The 18,623-nt window shown below is 49.0% G+C and overlaps 2 protein-coding genes across 13 annotated transcripts in view; one reads left to right on the top strand and one right to left on the bottom strand.

Moving 5' to 3' along the window:
* The window catches only part of IL6R (interleukin 6 receptor), a 136,273-nt gene extending 133,803 nt beyond the window's left edge, over window positions 1-2,470 (top strand). For 11 of the 12 annotated variants that reach the window (XM_049697651.1, XM_049697641.1, XM_049697647.1 and 8 more), the window contains one exon: window positions 149-2,470. In XM_049697651.1, coding sequence (XP_049553608.1) covers window positions 149-181 — 33 coding nt within the window. In that variant the 3' untranslated portion in view covers window positions 182-2,470. The remainder of the gene's footprint in view (window positions 1-148) is intronic. The other variant, XR_007471561.1, reaches the window with a different exon arrangement.
* Window positions 2,354-11,002, bottom strand: UBE2Q1 (ubiquitin conjugating enzyme E2 Q1). The gene is made up of 13 exons (XM_004284654.4): window positions 10,537-11,002; window positions 8,172-8,276; window positions 7,733-7,837; window positions 7,066-7,116; window positions 5,337-5,477; window positions 5,029-5,113; window positions 4,703-4,763; window positions 4,421-4,511; window positions 4,252-4,310; window positions 4,122-4,170; window positions 3,745-3,840; window positions 3,313-3,379; window positions 2,354-2,841 (listed from the first exon to the last, which is right to left on the bottom strand). Exons 1-13 carry the CDS (start codon window positions 10,861-10,863, stop codon window positions 2,810-2,812), a joined length of 1,269 nt encoding a protein of 422 aa, XP_004284702.1. The 5' UTR covers window positions 10,864-11,002; the 3' UTR covers window positions 2,354-2,809.
* Window positions 11,003-18,623: the final 7,621 nt, after the last annotated feature.

Below are 18,623 nucleotides of genomic sequence, written 5' to 3'. Positions count from 1 at the left end.
CAGCTGCAGGCCCTGGCCTCGGCCTGGATGCTGCGGGTTTACCTGTCATTCCCTTAGAGGAAACAAACTGAAGTTGTCCAGGGGGTGTTGGGTGGACCACCTGGGGGCAGTCCTGCCTTCCCGATCAGATTTTCTCTTTCTCTTCCAGTTGCACATCCTGAAGTTTGAAGAGTTTAAATAACATGGCTACAATCGGCACGTTTCTTCTCTTGTCTAGATTCAGCCTGCTCTGCCCTTTCACTCTTGAGGCCTTGGGGGTGAAAAAGGCCACAGCGGTGCCCAGGATTGATTGGATTCCCCTTTGCCTTTCCCCCAGCTCACTTCTCAATTTGTCATGTGCCTTCCGTCCCCCAGCTCAGTGTGAACATTTGAACCAAACATGGGAAGCTTCCATGAGGTTGAAAGTCTGATGTAGCCATTGTATTCTTTCCTGTGTCTCTTCTTTGTACCCTCAGAGCATGATATAAGTTGCCCTGACAGATTCTGGAGAATGGAGGGGCCCACGCTTTAATTTTCCTGGCATTCTGTCATAGAATCAGGTAGGGAGCACTTAAACATTGATGCATCGCCTTGGTGAATAAATGTTGGCATGCTTCACGTTTGGGGTGATTGATTCCTCTGTCTAGCCACCCCTCCCCAGTGCTGCCCTCTAAAACCGAAGCAGCGAGACTGGGAAGCTGTCGTGTGCCGGCCGTGCGGACACTGCCTGGGATATAGATGCACACTTGCATACGGTATAAGTTTTGTGTCCTTTCTCTTTGCCTTCTTAGAACATTGGTTCAGGGTGAGGTGGCCTTGATTTTATTTATTTATTTTTCTAATGCTGTGTAACTTCATTAGCAGCCTAATGTAAGGTTATGAAAGGGACTGTTAGGCTTGACAAGAAAAGTGGAAGACTTTCTTTAGAGTTGGTGTTTATATAGCTATAGCGCACAGGAGCTGGTGCTTCCCTTTACATCAGGTGAATGTGGATCCCATTATTTCCTTAAATAATTTGATTAGAGCCAAGCTATTTAAATAATTTTATTTGTTTCATCCTTTGGTAGATGAGAAAAATACATTACAAAATACATTATACTGAGGACAGATCACAGTACACATTACTAAAAACACAATCTACTTTCCAGCCAGGGCTGGTGATAAGTTCAGAAGAAAGCCTCGGAGGCCTTGAAACCAGATTTCAGCTTCATGAAATGAGTTTCCCCCTTGGGTCCCCTCTTTATCTCCACCTCAGCATAAATTAGCACCCTGTATCAGGTGGGTGTGGTGGGGTAGGAGCAGCATTGAGTGGGACTGGTGAACTCTCCGTCCACCTGAAGCAGCAAAACATTAAAATCCCTTAAAAGGGGGAGAAACGACCAATGTTAAAATTGCTGTGTCAAACAAAGCATTACAGAACTCTGGCATCTTACAGGTTCCCAGATGGCTGTCCTAAGTCTGGGCTTTCTGAGATGAGTGTCTTCACTTAGCCATCCCTGGCCTCTGGCGTTTGTCACCATCCAGTCTGTAGGCAGAGTAGGTCCAAAGAGGCTGCCTCTGCCTCAAGGCAAGCTCACTGACCAGGAGAGGCAGGCAGCGCATACCACATGCAAACAGTACGCCTGTACTTTTAAATAAGCAGGAACAGACATGGCACCTACGGTTCAGCTCAGCAGACTCCCCTCCCCAGCAGTTCTCAGAGCCTGAGGTAAGGACACAGGTATACAGACCAACCCCCTCAAAGCTGACTCTTTGCAGTAGGACCCACCTTATGAGTGCCTTAAAAGAATCCAGTCTCCAAGCCACATGGCTCCTCTTTGATAAGACCAGATGAAGCAAGAGACGGGAGGGGGAAACAAGGGAACTACCATCACCCTTCAGTGCCACTTGCTGGGAGGGAGGGGAACCAGTGAACACTGGAGTGTTAGCTACATAGCAAGTTGCTGAGACCAGAAAGGTCACATACATGCTTGAGACTCTGCCCCCAACCCTACTCAGTTCATTTTAAAGTAGTTCTGTGAAGCAGCCTCTTAGGCCTCCTTGTTATTTTTTTCTTAGAAACTTGAAAACATCTGTGACTAGAAAAGTAGTCCTAAGAATTAAGGTCATCATTTCAGCCTACTACTTTGTGGTTCAGCAGGCCAGGCTCTGCATTCCCAGGGGTACAAGTGCTGGTCACTCCAGAGGCCTTCAGGGGCGAGCCAGGTGCGTGCTTCAGCTCCACCTTTCTCTTGCTTTAGCAGCGAAGCACAGCCCCTCATAGCTACCAAAGCCATGGAGGACTTGGTGCCCCTCCCCCACTGCTCAAGTAGTTCAGGAGTGGGGGTGGGGTGGGACGTGGGGATAAAAATAAAGATGAGTCAAGACCAGCATCTTCAAATTAACAAACTGTAATTGTTTTCCCAAAGATACATTTTTTTTCATACACATCCATCATACACTGTAACCAAAAAAAGCAGTGTACATGAAATAAGAGAAAATAAATTAAAAATCCATAGCATAGGTAAGGAGGCTCTAGTCTGGAGCACAGCTGAGTTTCCAGCAATATAAGGAGGCTCGAGAGTTTCTTTTATAAGAATGCCTGCTAGCAAGGGTTCCAGCCAGGTGGTTGGTTGGTCTGTAAGTCAGTCTTGAGTACTTGAAACAGTTCTGTGTTTTTTTTTTCCTTAGCGTTTAGAATAGCCATCATTGTCCTGCAATAGGCAGAGCTATCACGTCCAGGAAAAATGAGGGGGGGAACCACAGAGGCAGCGTGAGATCCAAATACAGCATTCAAAGGTAATTGGTCCAGTGGTGCCTGGGGAAGGAAGAAGGGGATGGCACTCCCGGGTTAGCCATCTTCCTTCGGGGGTGTGTACCAGCCTGCAAAGAAACCGAAGAAAACAGTGAGGTGGAGGCTGATGTCCACCCTCCCGGCCCCAGTCACTGAAGACATCTCCAGGGTCAAAGGTGGAAAGAGTCTAGAAAGGGCTCCCCAGTGCAGGGAGAAGGTGTACGGGAAGGTAAGAAACTGCCTACCTGGAGATTATAAGGAAAGGGAGAATGATGCGCCCAACCTGAGATGACAGCAGAGTGAGATGAGCTTTCTCACAGGGTGGTGGGGAAGAGGGGCAGCACTGAGTCTACCGGCGCTATGGACCGCTGGTGCTTTACTGGAGAAGAGGTGGCGGACGTTAGCCTCTACCTCACTGAGTTCTTTGGAGAACAGGGGCAGGTGCTGTGTTAATGGGTGGTAAACGCTCGGAAACCAAAAGGGGTTCTTGCTGTTTGGCTGGAAGTGGAAACCTCAGGCTTGGCAAAAGTCCGAATCTCGAGTTGTGGCGCCAGCCTCACCGTTTTTTTCGTGGATCTGCACCAAGGACTTGTAGGACTGCTGTGCTCTTGTCAGGCTGTATTGAGACTGGGGAGAGGAAGACACTAAATCAGGCCACCAAGCTGTGGCCCTGTTGCCACCCAGGAGTCCCAGCTCCCAGCGCCATGCTCTGCTGACACACCAAATACCTTCCACCTGGGAGGTCCCCTCAGGGCACAGTCCCCTAGCTTTCCCTTTCCAGACCTGCACCCTCCCCAAAGTCCTAGGCTGCCCCTCAGACCAAGGCCCTGCTCCTGTTCCCACTGTGGGCATCCTAGGACCACTCATCCGATGCTGCCAGCCCACAGATTTTATCCTCTCAGTCCCTAAAGGAAGGCCGCCTTGGCCTCCTCGTGGCCTAAAGCGCGTATGTCTCCAGCCAGTCCCACCAGGCCCAGGTCCAGGCTCCTTACTTTGTTGGCTCCAAACTGCACTCGTGCTTTTCCCTTCACCAGTGTGGCACTGATCTGCATGATCACTGACTCTATTGAGTAGGCACTGCTCCAGCCCTAAGTAACAACAGGGACAAAGCAAACAAGTCAGGGGAGTTTCCAGAGAAACCTTATGCTTGTTCTCCAGAGAGCAGCTGCACCTATAGAAGGGCCCCTGCCCTTCACTCCCAGAATGGCCATCACCTGTTTGCCCAGGTCAGTGGGTACAGGCCCTGCGAGGCAGAATGAAAGGGCCACGTTGTGCCCATCGCCCAACCCGGGGTTGGGGGGGGAGGGTGGTTAAAGCTCAGCCTAGCCCTGCCCAGGCCAGCCAGGCCAAGAATGAGAGGCAGGCTCACCTGCTTGGTGAGAAGTTCCATGCAGATGGCACCTCCGCCCAGAACATACCTGTAGAAGAAAGGTTAGTCAGCTGTGACTGGCAAAAGCTCCCTACCCTTCCTCACCCTCTGCGCTTACTGAGCTACTCACCCTCCGGACAGGACTGGAGACACAACCCTGACAAATGGCGGGTCAAAGGGAAAGTTATCCTAAGAGAGACAGAGGCAACGATCAGGGAGGGGAGGCCAGTGCCCTCTGCAACACTGTAAGATGGAGAAGGAAGCCTAGGCCAGGGACGGACTTGAAAGGAAGACCTTACTTTAAAAGAAAAGTTTAGTAGGATGAAGTCAGCTCCTTCCTTCTCTTTGAGGATCTGGAGATCGTTGTGCAAAGCGCTGTCCTGGTCAACTCTAGGAAGCAACGAGTTCAGGCTCAGCTCCAGGTCCAGCTCAGGAGCCTCAAGGCTCCCACCAACCCTGGGCGAGCAGCAGAGGGCCAAGCCACTGCCCACACCCGCTCCCTGGGACGGCCCCGGAGACTCCCACCACAGTGGCTCCACTCACTACTCAACTTCTTTTCTAATCCCACAGTCCCCACTCACTTGAGGAGTTTGACGTTCCAATCATACAGACTGTCATTCACGAGTTCGACTGCATAGTTTCCTGGAAGGAGGGAAGAAGATGGGTGTCATTAGATGATGGTCCAAGTGGCAAGTGGTCCCTGATGCAGATCCCTCTCCCATGCTGAGAGAAAAAAAGGTCAAAGGCTCCAGGTTCACCCCAGACAGACATGCATCCAATCTAAGCCACTGGAGTGGGGGTGTTCCATCCTTGGCCTGAAAACTTCATAAGCATCTGTGCATCTGCTGCCACAATCATGTCCTTCTTTATGAGCTCATGTTCAGACCCCTCTCTGAGGCAAACTCACCGCCTTTGAAACTCTGTGATCGGTATATATCCCTGAGCTCCTTCATCAGCCGGTCAGTAGCCTGCACCGAGCCAGACACCGCACCCTACAAGGGAGGGATGGAGGAGAGAACATCTCACGGCCATGTGCTTAGCAACACCGTACTAGACCTCAGGAGCAGTCTGGCAGCCAGGATTTAGGCAAGGATGAGGCACACCCATAACCCACCCAAAGTGGATTCTGTTCCCCAGACTGATACTCAATGCCTACCACCTCCCAGCCAGCACCAGCCGACCCCTTGGCCCAGCTTCTCCCTAGAGGGCACGTACATTTAAGTAATCTTGCCTCTGGTTCTTTTTAATTTTCTCTAGTATGGCCAAGTTTTCTTTTCCGATGCCGTCATCTTCAGATTTCTTACCCTCAGCTGGCTCTTCTTCTTTCATTTCATAGTGATCTAGGTCTTCTGTGTCCTGGGGGAGGTGTGGGGTGGGAGTGGGATAGAGGAGGAAAGAAACCAACACACGTTGTGGAGAGGGGCCATCGCCTTCCCAGTCCCACTTGACCTAGAGCTGCAGGTCAAGGAACAGTAGTCTATCTGGCAGGCTAATGAGTAAAATACCCTTTCCACTGCTGCAAGACTCCCAGTCCCATTCCCTCGACACTCTAAAGGCTGTGGCAAATCTCTCCTCCTATTCAATTCTCAAGCTGCAGAGCTGCGTAAGGGCCTAGGGAAACCGAGCAGGCTCAGCTCTCTTGTTCCCCAGACCTACCCTGCTCCAACCATCCCTAAAGCTCTCCCTTGGCAGCAGAAACTCTTCCTTAATTCCTAGAATGACTTTGGCCTGATGCTGTGACTCAAAGCTCATGTTTCATCAGGTGACTTTTGTACCCAGGAGTTCCCAGGACTCCAGGTCTAAAGGAGAAAGCTGGATCAGAAATCTCCTGCCTTCCCAAGTGCTGGGCCTGATGAGGTATGCAGAGGTACCCAGTGCCAAGGTGGAAATAAGGAAGGAGGTCCAGAAAGGCAGATGGTAGAGGTCAAGAACAGAATTAGTCCCTATTTGCCCTGCTCTAAGTGAGGAAGTAGCTCACTGTACATGGGGGAGGAGCCTATAGCCAGGATTCAGCCCCTCTCAGTCAGACTTGGGAGGGCTGTCTGCTGTCTGAGAGGAGAATGTTTCAGGTATCCCCAGCCCTTTGTGAGGCTTAAGACCCTGACAGAGTTACAGAAGTTGCAGAACCTGGGATGTTAATTCAGTGCAGAGAAACAAAGTGATCAGTGACCTCACTCTAGCAAGATATGTTAATACTAACCTCCTAATTACTACATTAATTGTTGATATCTACTGAATGTTTAATTATATGTCAGGTACCATACTAGATGCTATACACACTAGCTCATTTAATTCTTATAACCACCATACCATTATTCTATCATTACCCCGATTTTACAGATGAGGAAGCTGAGATCTAGGTGAGGTTGTTATTATGCCCAAAGTCATACACCTCTTAATAGAGCTAAGATGTGAATCAAATTCTGTCTGACTCTGAAGTTCAAGTTCTTAACCATTATGCTATATTCTGCAAAATTATGTTTTTAGAAAATAGATAAATTATTTAGCATTTATCATGTACTGAATGGAGCATTTTACATGCAATCCCTTATTTAATCTTAAAGACAACCCTATGTAGTAGCTGTTATAATCACATTTTATAAATAAGGAAAACTGCAGCTTAGTGAGAGTAGGTACAATTCCCCAATTAAGAGAGTTAGGAGATACAGGATGCCAGCTCAGGTCTGACTACAAAGCCATCTGCGATTAACTTCTTGACTGTTCAGTGTAAACAGATTTGCACTTAACTGTCTTCAGTGGTTGGATATGGGTGCCCTGTCTCTTCCTCTACTATACTGCTGTTCCTCCAGGTCAGTAAATCTGTCTTTATTTCCTTTGGTATTTTTCTCTCCCCAGGTCTAGACTGGAGCTCTGTACACAGCGGGGACTCAATGCTGCTGACAGAAAGAGCTTCCTACCAGTGCCGCCTTGGGTGGAAGCCTACCTCAGGCATCTCTTCATCTTCATCTTCCGAAGATACATCTTCCTGTGTACACTGCAGTGGGGAGGGAAAAGAGGGAGATCAGACCCCGGTGGTTTCCTAGAATGCAGCCTCTGACCTACTCCCCTGAGCCTCTGGGTCTGGAAGCTGTGCGCCTGGCCATAATGCTACCAGCCTCTCCATCAGCCAGAACTGAGTGGAAGCAACAGCCTAGGGAATGACTTCACTACCGGCCCATTATTCCTCTACCACCATATGCCAAAGAATAAAAGAGAAGCACAATAGCTGTTTCTGTCACCTAACTCACAAATCCCAGTTTTACCTCAAGAACCCCTCCTCTACTAAATCATCTCTAGACTGATACTGCATTCTTGGATCTTAACAAGGGACCTTGGTCCCCAATGGCTACCTACTGCTAATGATAAAAATCCCCCCATGAGGGATGATCCTACCCAGAAGAGTGAGTTTTGATCAGAGAGGTGAAGCTACTAGTGCCCCATTTAGCTAGATTCCCATCTGGAGAAGAGGCCAAGAGTCACGATATGTGTACGTGTTTGGAGTAGGGCTGGAGAGAAACTACTGCAGGTTCATCTGAAGTAACATGCATTTTTTGAGTGCTATCTGTGGGGCAACTCTGCATAACAGGGTCCAAAGCCCCTCCGTTGCTCACCTGCTCTGCTGGCAAGGGCTGATCCAGCATCTCCACATCTGGATGCTGAGGGAGGTTATAGAGTTTACACAGGTCGGAGATGATCCTCTTCAGATGCTGCAATAGCTGGGGGCAGGGGACCACAGTGGCATCAAACACTCCTTCCCCACCCCAGTCTGGACAGGTACATGGGTGAGCTCTTGTCTCAGCCCCCAAACTGGTACCTAGTTCTCTAAAACTCAGACCATACGGCCAGGGGGAGGAGCTTAGGGGACGAACCCTGGGACTGGTGCAAGGCTCTCCCTCTGGCTTTAGGAAGCAACTCCCCTAAGACGCCTGCCTCAAATGTACAGGCCACTGCACCACCCACTTTCCAGAGGCATCTTTCACAGGATGTTTTCATGGCATGGGTGTCACAGGAGGAAAATGCACTCCCACCTCAACACCCTGGCCCCCTCACCAAAGTATTCCCTTTCTTTATGTCCACCAGCCTCTCCAAGACAGCAGCCAAGTTAGGGTCATCGGACTCCACTGACCAGATGGGGGGCACAGCAGGGTATGACTCCTAAGGGGAAAAGAGCAGGGAGAGCAGTCAAGATGGGAGACTGGGGAAAGCTAGATTTTGCCTGCCTTCCACGCACCAAGACTTCTAGTCCCTTTGCTCTCCACCGTCCCCCCGCCCCTCTCCCCGCAAACACACACATACAAGCCCAGCGCAGCAGGTCATTATCTAACCAAGCAGCTTCCCAACAAATCCCAGACCAGGAGAAAAAGTCCCTAGGAGGACCCTTTCCAAGAAGCCGGGTCCCTTTCTTTATTTTCTCAAGAGTAAACATCAGAGAAAGCAGCAGAGCCAAACCCTGCTAACAGTGAGGGAGACTTCCTATCTCCTGTGCTGTCTCTACAAGTTCCAGACCTGAAGTTCTCCCACACTCAACAGAGGCCCCTGACCCTCCTTAACCAGTTGAGGAAGGGATCACCTCATCACAATCACACTGACAGAAAAAAAGCAAAGAGCACAGATTACTTTCATTTTAGCTGGGGAAGGAGGGATTAGAAACTAGATGTCTCCAGAACCTAAACGTAAAAGGGTAGCAGGAAGAATCTTCCCACCTCACTCCCAACAGAATCCCTCAAAGGCCACTTCTCCCCACCTCTCCCTTGGGAAACTGCCACCCTCTCAGTCCAGGCGTAGGCTGTAGGGCTCCACATGGCAGGCTGGGAGAAAGAAACCTACGCTACTAACATTCCCAGCATTCCTGAGCCACCGGTGCCAAATGCAGCCTGACCAGACTCCCCCTCCGCCCAAACCAAGGGGGCCAGTTCAGGCCAAGTCTTCTTTATAGGGGCCACCGAGAGTCTGACTGAAAATCTTCTAACTAACCTCCTTCCAGGGACAAAGACAGTAGATGGCCTCTGGCAACTGGGAAGGCAGCTAGAAGGGGGCAAACCTACCCTTAAGGAATTGGAAGCATAATTCAGGTACCAAATCGACCCCTGAAGTTTCCACACATGCCGAGGAAACCTTATCCTCTTCTACCCGGGGTCTTAACTCTGCCATGGCTCTAATCCTCAATGCTGGAGGAAAACAAATTATCAAAGATGCTCAACTCTTCAGCTCACGGAACTACACCGAGTCCTTCAATCTCAACTTTTTAGTACGAAAAAAGACGGGAGAGGAAAATGGAACACACGAGTTTTGGGGGCAGGGGGGACCATCCAACCCAAGCTGAAGCTTGCCTCATCAAACCTTGACCTGGTTTGATGGAAGAAAGGGATAGAAAACAAGAACCATGTAAATTGAATTCAGGCCCCAAAGTGCCACACAGTTCACAAGTCTGTCTTTCCCCAGACTACTCCCATTTGCAGTGTGCCTGCCTGGATTAAGTACTGTCTCCTGGCTTGCTATCCACTGCTCCCAGCAGGGCGAGAACACTATCACACCAGGTGGTATCAATCACTGTAAGTGGTATACCATGCGGTATCAGGCATTCCCAGATTATCAGAGGCCAACCCTCTTCACAGGATGTTTGAGGGCAGCCTAGGCAGGAGAGGTAAGGTGTCTCCTAGTCCTGCATGCCTAGGATGGAATGATGTTCACTGAGAGAAAAGGAACTGTTACCCCCCAGAATAAATGGGATAGCCCTTGCACATCACCATCATTAGCAGGAAAGGCAACAACCCAGGGCAACTGGAGATATCCATAGAGAACAGGAGGAGAGTGGCAGCTACCAGCTGGGGCAAAAGGAGGAGAGTTAGAGGTTACACCAGAATAAAAGGGAATCCAAAGGAGAGGAAAAAGAGGAGTCACTAAACTGCACACCATCACTTGGTAAAATTCAGAGAGCAAAGAGGAGTGGAATGAGAGATGCCTGCGCAGGGATCTCACAGGTGGCAACGTCCTAAATCAAAGGTACTACTGAGAAAGGGGCATCACTGAAACCTGCAGAGTTCCAAGCCAGGTCCTTCCAGCTAAGGTCAATGCAGAGACCTGGAATCTGAAGATGACAGTGGTGGGGAGAGGAGCATTACCAGGGGTCAAGATTAAGTCGTGAAGTAGCCAAAATGAGCCAAAATCATGAACCTTGGGATGTGGGTGGGTTAGTGAAAAGGGGTAGTCGAGGCGCCATATGTCGGGGTGTCCCTGACCATGAAGAGTAGAGATTCTGGGTGCACAGCAGAAACAAATGTAACCTGGAGAAAAGGAGCCGAGCCCCGAGAGGGGATTCGACCTCCCAGGTCTTTCGAGAGCAAAAAGCTGTGTGGGGTGATCCTGAGTCCCAGACAAGAGCCCCCCTGAGACGCGCACGCGAGGGTATCCTCACCGTGATGTTGCAGTGGATGCGGACGGGATCTCCAGGCACCGACCCCCGTGGGGGGAGATGCGGTCCGGGCGCGGCCCCCGCCCCGGCCCCTCCGGCCCCAGCCAGCAGGAACTCGCAGCTCAGCTCGTCCAGGCAGGCGCTGGCAATGCGGAAGCGCTCGTGGCCGCGGTGGAAGATGGACTCGAGCAGCTTCAGCTCCCGCCTCAGGCAGGGCCCCGGCCCCGGGCCCCCTCCCGGGCCGCCCCCGGCCCCCGGCGCCGCCCCCTGGCCCCCCAGCTGCTGCCCCGGCCCCGGCTGCTGCTGCCCCTGCGGCTGCGGCTGCTGCATCCTCCGCTCCGCTCCGCTCCGGGGCCGGCGGGCCGGGAGCCTCCGGCCTCCGCTCCGGGCTCCGCCGCCGCCGCCGCCGCCGCCGCCGCGGTCCGCACTTCCTGATCCCCCCTTCGCCAAGATGGCGCCGCCGCCACCTCCGGGACAGGGCCCCCCCCCTCCGCTCTCCGGCCCCCCCAGCCGCCGGAAGCCGCGCGCCCCTCCTCCTCCTCCTCGGCGGCCCCGCCTCCGTCCCCCCTCACGTGACCTCGCTGCTCTGACCTCCCTCACGTGACACCTCTCTCCTTCCCGCCCCCTTGTTCTCCCCTGCCACCCTCCACATGTGACCGGGGGCTTCGGGCTCGCAGCTTTCAGCGCCTCAGTGCGTGTTTACGTACGGCGTACGTGCGTGCGAGCCACGGGTCTCGCCGCCTCTCCCCTCTCACGTGACCCGGCGCCGCGTGCTCCCAGGGGCTACCTGCGCGGGACCCTGTTTCCTGCTTTGGGCCCCTCTTCCCTCGCCCTGAGCCGCAGTGAAGGTGCCGGGCGCTAGGTGGGCAGAAAAGAAAGTGGGAGAGCTGCGGACGACGCTGTACCGTATTTATCCTGCGCTCACACGCCTGTCCTCGGCGCAGGGTCCCTGATGCTTTGCCCCCTTGGGGACACACTGAAATGAGGGGCGTGTGATTGGGGAAGGAACCAGGGACCCAGTTACAGGAGGCTTGGGTTATCGGACGTTCCGTGACCGTGGATTAACCACCTTCCCTCAGTTTCCTCATCTGTACGATGACTTTGATGAGGATAATAATGCTTGCCTCGCCTGCTCCCAAGGATTGGATGCGAGGAGATCACGAAGGGATCGGTGGTCAATTAATGTACGACGGGTAGGCGATAGCTCACTCTTCGCGCTTATCAGATTCCTTGGGTCTGGACGAGGTGGGTGGGGAGGGACGACATGGGCTTCCTCTGCCGGGTCTTGAAAGGAGAGCAGCACTAGTCTAAACCATTAACCAGGCAATAAGATGAAAGGAGACCACAATCCCAGTCCCAAGTCTCACCGGCTAACACCTTGTCGCAGTGGTCCTGGCATTGCCGGGAGTGCGCGGCAGTGCCTCCGGGGCCTCGCTAGGTGGCACTATCACAAAGGACAAAGCTGGCTGAGGTTCCTCTGCCAAGGGCTGGTGTTAGCCCGTGGTAGGGCCTGATGGATTCTACCGAGCCAACTCGGCGCTTGAGAAGCTGGCCGGATTGCCACCTTCTCCTTTCACTTGGACTGAAATGAGTTAGCCTTTGTCGGAAGCTGACTGTGCACCTCGGTTCTTTGTGCTGGGCTATTCATTTATATTGTCAGTGGCGGTTGATAAAGGCCTTTGACTAAGCTGGGCTCTGGGTATTCAAAGATGATTGAGATGTGTTCCTGGTCCTCCTGGGGCTATTTATCTCCTTTGGGGAGGCTGAACAGTTAGCTACATGTCACCTCTGTGTCTCACTGTGCAAGTTGGGGGCATAAAAGGCTGTGGTAAGAATTCCCGTTAATTGAACTATATTCAGTATCTTGTAATAACCTATAATAGAAAATAATCTGAAAAAGATATATATTGATATATATCTGAATCACTTTGCTGTATACCCAAAACTAATACAGTATTGTAAATCAATTAACATCAATTTAAAAAGAATTCCCGTTTACTGAGCACTTCCTGAGTCAGGGTATCCTGCAAATATTTCTAACCCACCCACCCCACCCCCCAGCCAGCAACATTGCAAGGGAAGCATTTTTATCCCTGTTTTACAAGAGGGGAAAAGGAGTGACTGCCCAAGGATTTACAGCTAGTAAGGAGAGTTCCTGGGCATGTCTCCAAAGTCCATGCCTTACCCATCTCTGCCTTCCTCTGATGCCTTCTCAAGAAGTTTTCACATGTCCACTGACTCTAGCCCTTACCCAAGAAAACCACATATGCAGCCATTTGGAAGATCCTGAATTCCATATTTTATAAAGAGTTTTAATTACAAGAAAACAACATGATGAGACAGTCTCACAATGTTGCACAGACTCTAAGGCCCCCAGGGAGGAAACTCAAGTCGTGGTCACTGGGATGAGCTCAGTCGCTTCCTCTGCTGGTGTGTTCAGCATTTCAGCTCTCTGGCTGGGAGAGTCCTCTGGCATCTAGAAGCCTAGTGGGGAGTCATACCTGGTGTTCTGCTGAGATGTGTAGGGCAGGGGCATTAGAAATGGAAATGAAGTTATGGATATATTAATTTAATGAACACTTGTGTGCTAGGGGAACAGGAGTGAATAAAACAAAAAAATCCCTGCCCTCGAAGCTTACATTCTATTGGGGGAAACAGACATGATAACGGTGGAGTTGACAAAGCAAACTCATTAAAGAAGAACAAATAATGTACTGAGCATCTGTGACACGTGACACACTGGGAATGCAGCACTGAGCGAGACAGACCCAGTCTTCACCTTTTCCATGTATTCAGGCTGGGAGAAAGTCAGATACTTCATGAGTTGTTTGTTACACACCCATCCACTTAATTGCAGTTATGGTAAGTGCCTCAAAGAACAAGACTAGAGATCTGGGAAGGCCTCCCTGAACAAGTGATATGCTAAATTCTGAAGGGTAAGTAGAATTCCCTAAGGGAGGAGAGGCTGGACACTGTCTGAGGCAGAAGGGGTGGCATGTGCAAAGGTACTGAGGTAGGACTGGAGCAAGATGGAGGAACGGAAAGTAGGTCTGTGTCTAGGGTGAGGAAGAGAGTGATGCAGGTAAGCTAGGCAGGGGTTAAGTCTTGGCAGATATTCAAACCCATGTTTAGGAACTTGGGCTTTATTTTAAGATGCAGGAAGATCAAAAAGTCACTAGAATTTTGAGAGGCTCTGGATGCCTGGGTAACTAATGGTAGTAGTGCTAACAGAGGGTAAGACTTCTCAAAGGAGAGCTAAACTTTGTGGGAAAGGTGGAGAGTTATAAACACATTGAGTGTGTGGAGGGAGGGCGACGTGGACAATCTCCCGGACATGCAGTGGGGTGTGGGTTCTGAGTTTGGGAGAGAGACAGAGCCATAGGTGTTAACGAGAGAGTCAGCTACAGCTCTCCTTTGAATTAGACCATAAAGGGGGCAGCACAGCTGAGTGGAAAGAGCATAGACTGGGGAGTCAGACAGAACTGGGTTTAGATTTGAACTTCTCTGCTTTGGTAGCTCTGTGACCCTGGGCAAGTTATTTAATTTCTGTGAAACGCAGTTTCCTTATCTGTAAAATGGGTATGACACTCTGACTTGCAGCGTGGGTCATTGTGCCAGTGTAGATGAAATGGGATATGTAAGATGATTAACACATCTTACAGTGCTGGGTACATAGTACATTGCTCAGCAAATGCTAAACCCTGCAACTGCTATGGTTACTGTTACTGCCACAAAGTCAAGAGGTACTCACCATTCAATAAACATTTATGGAGCTTTGTCATGTGTCAGACACTGGTCAAGGTATGAATATACAGCAGTAGACAAACAGTATCCCAGCTCCCATGGCACTTACATTCTAAGTGCAAAGAGTTATGAATAAAATAACCAGAGGAATATCAGACTGGCAAGTAGAGGCAAGGAATTAAAGTAGGGTCATGTGGGAGAGAATGACTGGGGGTTACTTTAAGTCCAGCAGTCAGGGGAGTTCTCCCTAGGGACGTGGGGTTTGAGCTGAGATCTGATTAAGAGAAGGCAGGCCTGGGAGGAACTGGCAAAGAGCATTCCATCAGGGAGAGCCAACCTCCAAGACACTGAGTGAGAACAAAGGTGGCGTGGTCTAGAAGCAGGAAGCTCATGATATACCAGCTGAGAGCATGGGCTTTGAACCCCAGCTCTGCCAGCTGCTAGTGGTGTGACCCTGGGCAAGTTCCTTAGCCTGTCATGCTTCACTTTCAGCATCTCTAACATGGAAACCACCCTACCTCATAAGGTTGTTGGGAGGATTACGTGAGATAACACATGAAAAGTGCTCAGTCCAGTGCACACAGTAAGAGCTCATTTTTAAAAAAATATAGGATCAGCATAGCTTGAGTCTCATGAAAGAAGAGAAAGAGGGGTAGGAGATGAGGCCAGTGAAGAATAGAGACCACAGTAAGTTGTTGGGTTTTATTCAAAGTACAGCGGGAAACCACTGAAAGATTTTAAGCAGGGAGTGGCATGATCTGATTTAAAATATTAAAAGATCACTCTGGAGAATTCCCTGGTGGTCCAGTGATTGGGACTTGGTGCTTTCACTGACGTGGGCCCAGGTTCGATCCCCGGCGGGGGAACTAAGATCCCACAAGGCAAAAAAAAAAAAAAAAAAAAATCACTCTGGCTGCTCTATGGAAAATGAATTACAGAGATTTTTTTGGCTGCTCTATGGAAAATGAATTACAGAGATTTTTTTTTTCTTTTCCAAAAGGTCATGTCTTATCAGAGTGAATAGATGCACTTGTTTTGGGCAGAGTGAGCAGCCTTCTCCTTTGAGTTGCTCCCAGAAGTACAGCATTCTGTCACTGACTCAACAAACGCATCCTGAGCACTTGCTCTTTGCCAGGAACTGTAATAAACACTGGGAGTGCAGAGACAAGTAAGCTCAGTCCCTGTGGGGAGAGCCTGGCTTGATTCCTGGCTCCGCACATGACAGCTGCTACTCATGTTATCATTTTTGTTGTATTTCTTACCCCTGCTCTTAGGAGCAGGTGGTAATGGATGAAGTGGAGCCAGATGTAATCAACTGTAATACAATGTGACAAATGCAATAACAGGGATGAAGGAGGGTGAGGGCCTTGAAGGGTGCTAGTAGTCAGGATTAACTCCCAAGAAAGAATGTGAAAGTAGAAGTTACTTAGATGGAAATGGGGGGATGTTTTTAAAGAACTGGCCCTAAAGTACAAGGAGGTTGGGCAGAAATGCCTAAGACAAAGGAGGAATGACTTAGGAGAAGAGGGGAAGAGGACAAGGAAGGGGCTCAGCACAGGCAAGATCGTAGAGGTGTTGGTCATGGGTGCTTTAGCCTGGGGCCCCAGGGTAACCCTAATAGTATCAATCCTTCTGGAGGTCAATTTAGCAATAAATGATTAAATAATCAAAAAAATAAAAAAACCTTTGACTCAGCAATTTCACTTGGAAACTATTAAAGGTATGTGCAAACATTTACCTACAATGGAATACTATGCAGCTGTTAAAAATAGTTATCAAAGGGCTTCCCTGGTGGCGCAGTGGCTGGGAGTCCGCCTGCCGATGCAGGGGACGTGGGTTCGTGCCCCGGTCCGGGAGGATCCCACATGCCGCAGAGCAGCTGGGCCCGTGAGCCATGGGCGCTGGGCCTGCGCGTCCGGAGCCTGTGCTCCGCAACGGGAGAGGCCACAGCAGTGAGAGGCCCGTGTACCGCAAAAAGAAAAAAAGTTATCAAAGAATAATTATTGGTATAGAGAGATGTTTCAGAAAGAGTAAATGAAAAAGGAAGGTTACAGAGTTATTTTACAGTGTGCTCCTTTTTAAAAAGTAAATGAAAATACATATATTTGTACACCCAAAACATGAACAAGAATGTTCATAGCGGTATTATTTTTAATAGTCCGAAAGAGAAAACAACCCAAATTTCTATCTGGCGGAATGGATAAACAATGGTATATTTATACAGTGGAATAGTCTACAGCAGTGAAGATGAATGAACTACAACTACATTCAACAATGCCCTTGATTCTTACTAACATAATGTTGGGGAAAAAAAAGAAAACCCACAAAAGATTATGATTCCATTTATATAAAATTCATCAGGCAAAGTTGATCTATGCTATTAGAAGTCAGAATAGTGTTTACTTTTTTTTGGTCATTTTTTTTTAATTGTGAGAAAATACATAACATAAAATTTATCATTTCAACCTTTTTAAAGTGTGCAATTCCGTGGCATGCAATACGTTCACAAAGTTGGGTAACCATTACCTCTCTCTAGTTCCAGAACTTCAAGCAGTACCTCTTAGGCAGTCACTCCCCATTCCTCCATCCCCCCCATGACGTTATTTTCCAAGAGGAGGGAATAATGCCTGGAGGGAACAGAGTGGGGGGGTTCTGGATATTGGTAATGTTCCCTTTTTAAAAAAATCTAGGTGGGAGTTACACGGCTGTGTTCATGTTGTGAAAATTTATCTAGCTGTACACTCATAATTTATATACTTTTTGCATGTATATTATATCTAAGTACACATAGATAAATGTGGAGATACACTGTATAGATATGAAATGTTAACAGCGATTTTTTTGCTAGGAGGTAAGATTATGAATCTAGTTTGTGTTTTGCTAACTTGTGTTTTCCAATTGCTCTTTATGGATATGTATTACTCTGGTAGTTAAGTTTTTAAATTTAAAATATCTTAAAGGAAAATAACATTGTAATGCCTTTCAAGAGAAAATGTTCCTTACCATCAAAAGCACTGGGATTGTCCCACCAAAACCTTGCCTGGTCACTATTTTGCCTGAGGGCTGATACTCCTTTATGTATCCATCGCCCTGCATGGTTCTGGACCTGTCCTATCTCCCTGGTGGATATGGAAGGGGTGTGTGTGAGAGACCTGAGGGAGTGAGGAATGGTGTTCCAGTTCTCCTTGGCCACTGAGTGGTTGTGCTCAGAGGACTCACTCCCTGCCAGGCTGGAATTAAACTTGAAATAAAAGCTGGGGAATTTGAAAAGAAAAGGTAGAGGTCAAGGTGAACAGGCTGCCCTGACTGACCTGAGAGGAGCATCAGGGAGTGACCAAGGGCTTCAAGCAAGCACATGACTCTCCAGTCTATCAATACAGAGACAAGCAACCACTCCAGAGAGATTTTCATAACAGAAGACTTTCACAGCCTTCTTCAATCACCCAGCTTCCACCAAAAGATGAAAGTACTAAGTACTATCTACATGTAAAGCTCCCTGTCTCTCTCTTTCAGGAGTTTGAATGCCTTTTATCCACCTTTGTCTTACTGGCTTTCTCATCTTTCCAATCTCAATTTTCATCTCCATCCCCTCCAGGCTCTCAGGCACTATGAACCCCTTTCTCCTCTGTGCTTCCAATGCACCTTGTTTATACTCTACTAGCGCAGCCACCGCATGGTGTAACAAGTCTTTGCCACCAGACTGTGATCTCCTTAATAGCTGGGACTAGGTCTTTTTGATCACTGCTTCAATACCCATACAGTAGATACCCAACAAATGTTGATCTGAATTACTGAAGGGGGTGTCTTCTTCCCATCTTTGACCCTTTTCCAAAGTGGAGTGACTATACACATTCCTTCCCTTTTCCTTAAGGCTTTTATTCTCTACATCTTTTGTTGGTTCCAAGATTTCTTGAATTCTTAAGAGATGATTACATGTTTACACATGCACATGCCCTGGAGCTTGTGGTGCAGGTTTATGGCCACTTCCATGTGCATTATGGGGCCTGTAGTCATCCCACATCCTCTCCAGCCCTTTGCTGATACTTGTCTTGCTTTTCCTCCTCAATTCCAGGAACTAAGTACATGTAAATAAATTGCTTTTGGCTGAGCTTTTAGAGAGGAATTTTCCTCTACATGTTAAAAGATTTCAGTCCTATACCAGCCCTTTTCCTTATCTGTTGAGCCCTCACAATATGCCAGACACTGTGCTGGTTCATGATCTAGCAGGATAGCCACCACCTTCGATTGATTTATTTACTCATTGATCATCCTCTGGAAACAGCTGGCAGGGCACCTGACCTAATCTTTGGTCAGGCATAGCTTCCTTGAGGAACTGACGTTTCTGC

This window comes from Orcinus orca, chromosome 1, assembly GCF_937001465.1.
Source record: "Orcinus orca chromosome 1, mOrcOrc1.1, whole genome shotgun sequence".
NCBI lineage: Eukaryota > Metazoa > Chordata > Mammalia > Artiodactyla > Delphinidae > Orcinus > Orcinus orca.
Note: the sequence above shows the minus strand (reverse complement) of the source record. Positions and strands in the feature narration are given on the sequence as shown.

Excerpts from the sequence above, each read along its gene's own strand:
- UBE2Q1 (XM_004284654.4), bottom strand. The coding sequence starts at position 10,863 with ATGCAGCAGCCGCAGCCGCAGGGGCAGCAGCAGCCGGGGCCGGGGCAG. Across the intron at positions 8,277-10,536 it reads GCATCCACTGCAACATCACG|GAGTCATACCCTGCTGTGCC; the intron begins GTGAGGATACCC and ends TTTTCCCCTTAG. Across the intron at positions 4,311-4,420 it reads TACTAAACTTTTCTTTTAAA|GATAACTTTCCCTTTGACCC; the intron begins GTAAGGTCTTCC and ends TGTCTCTCTTAG.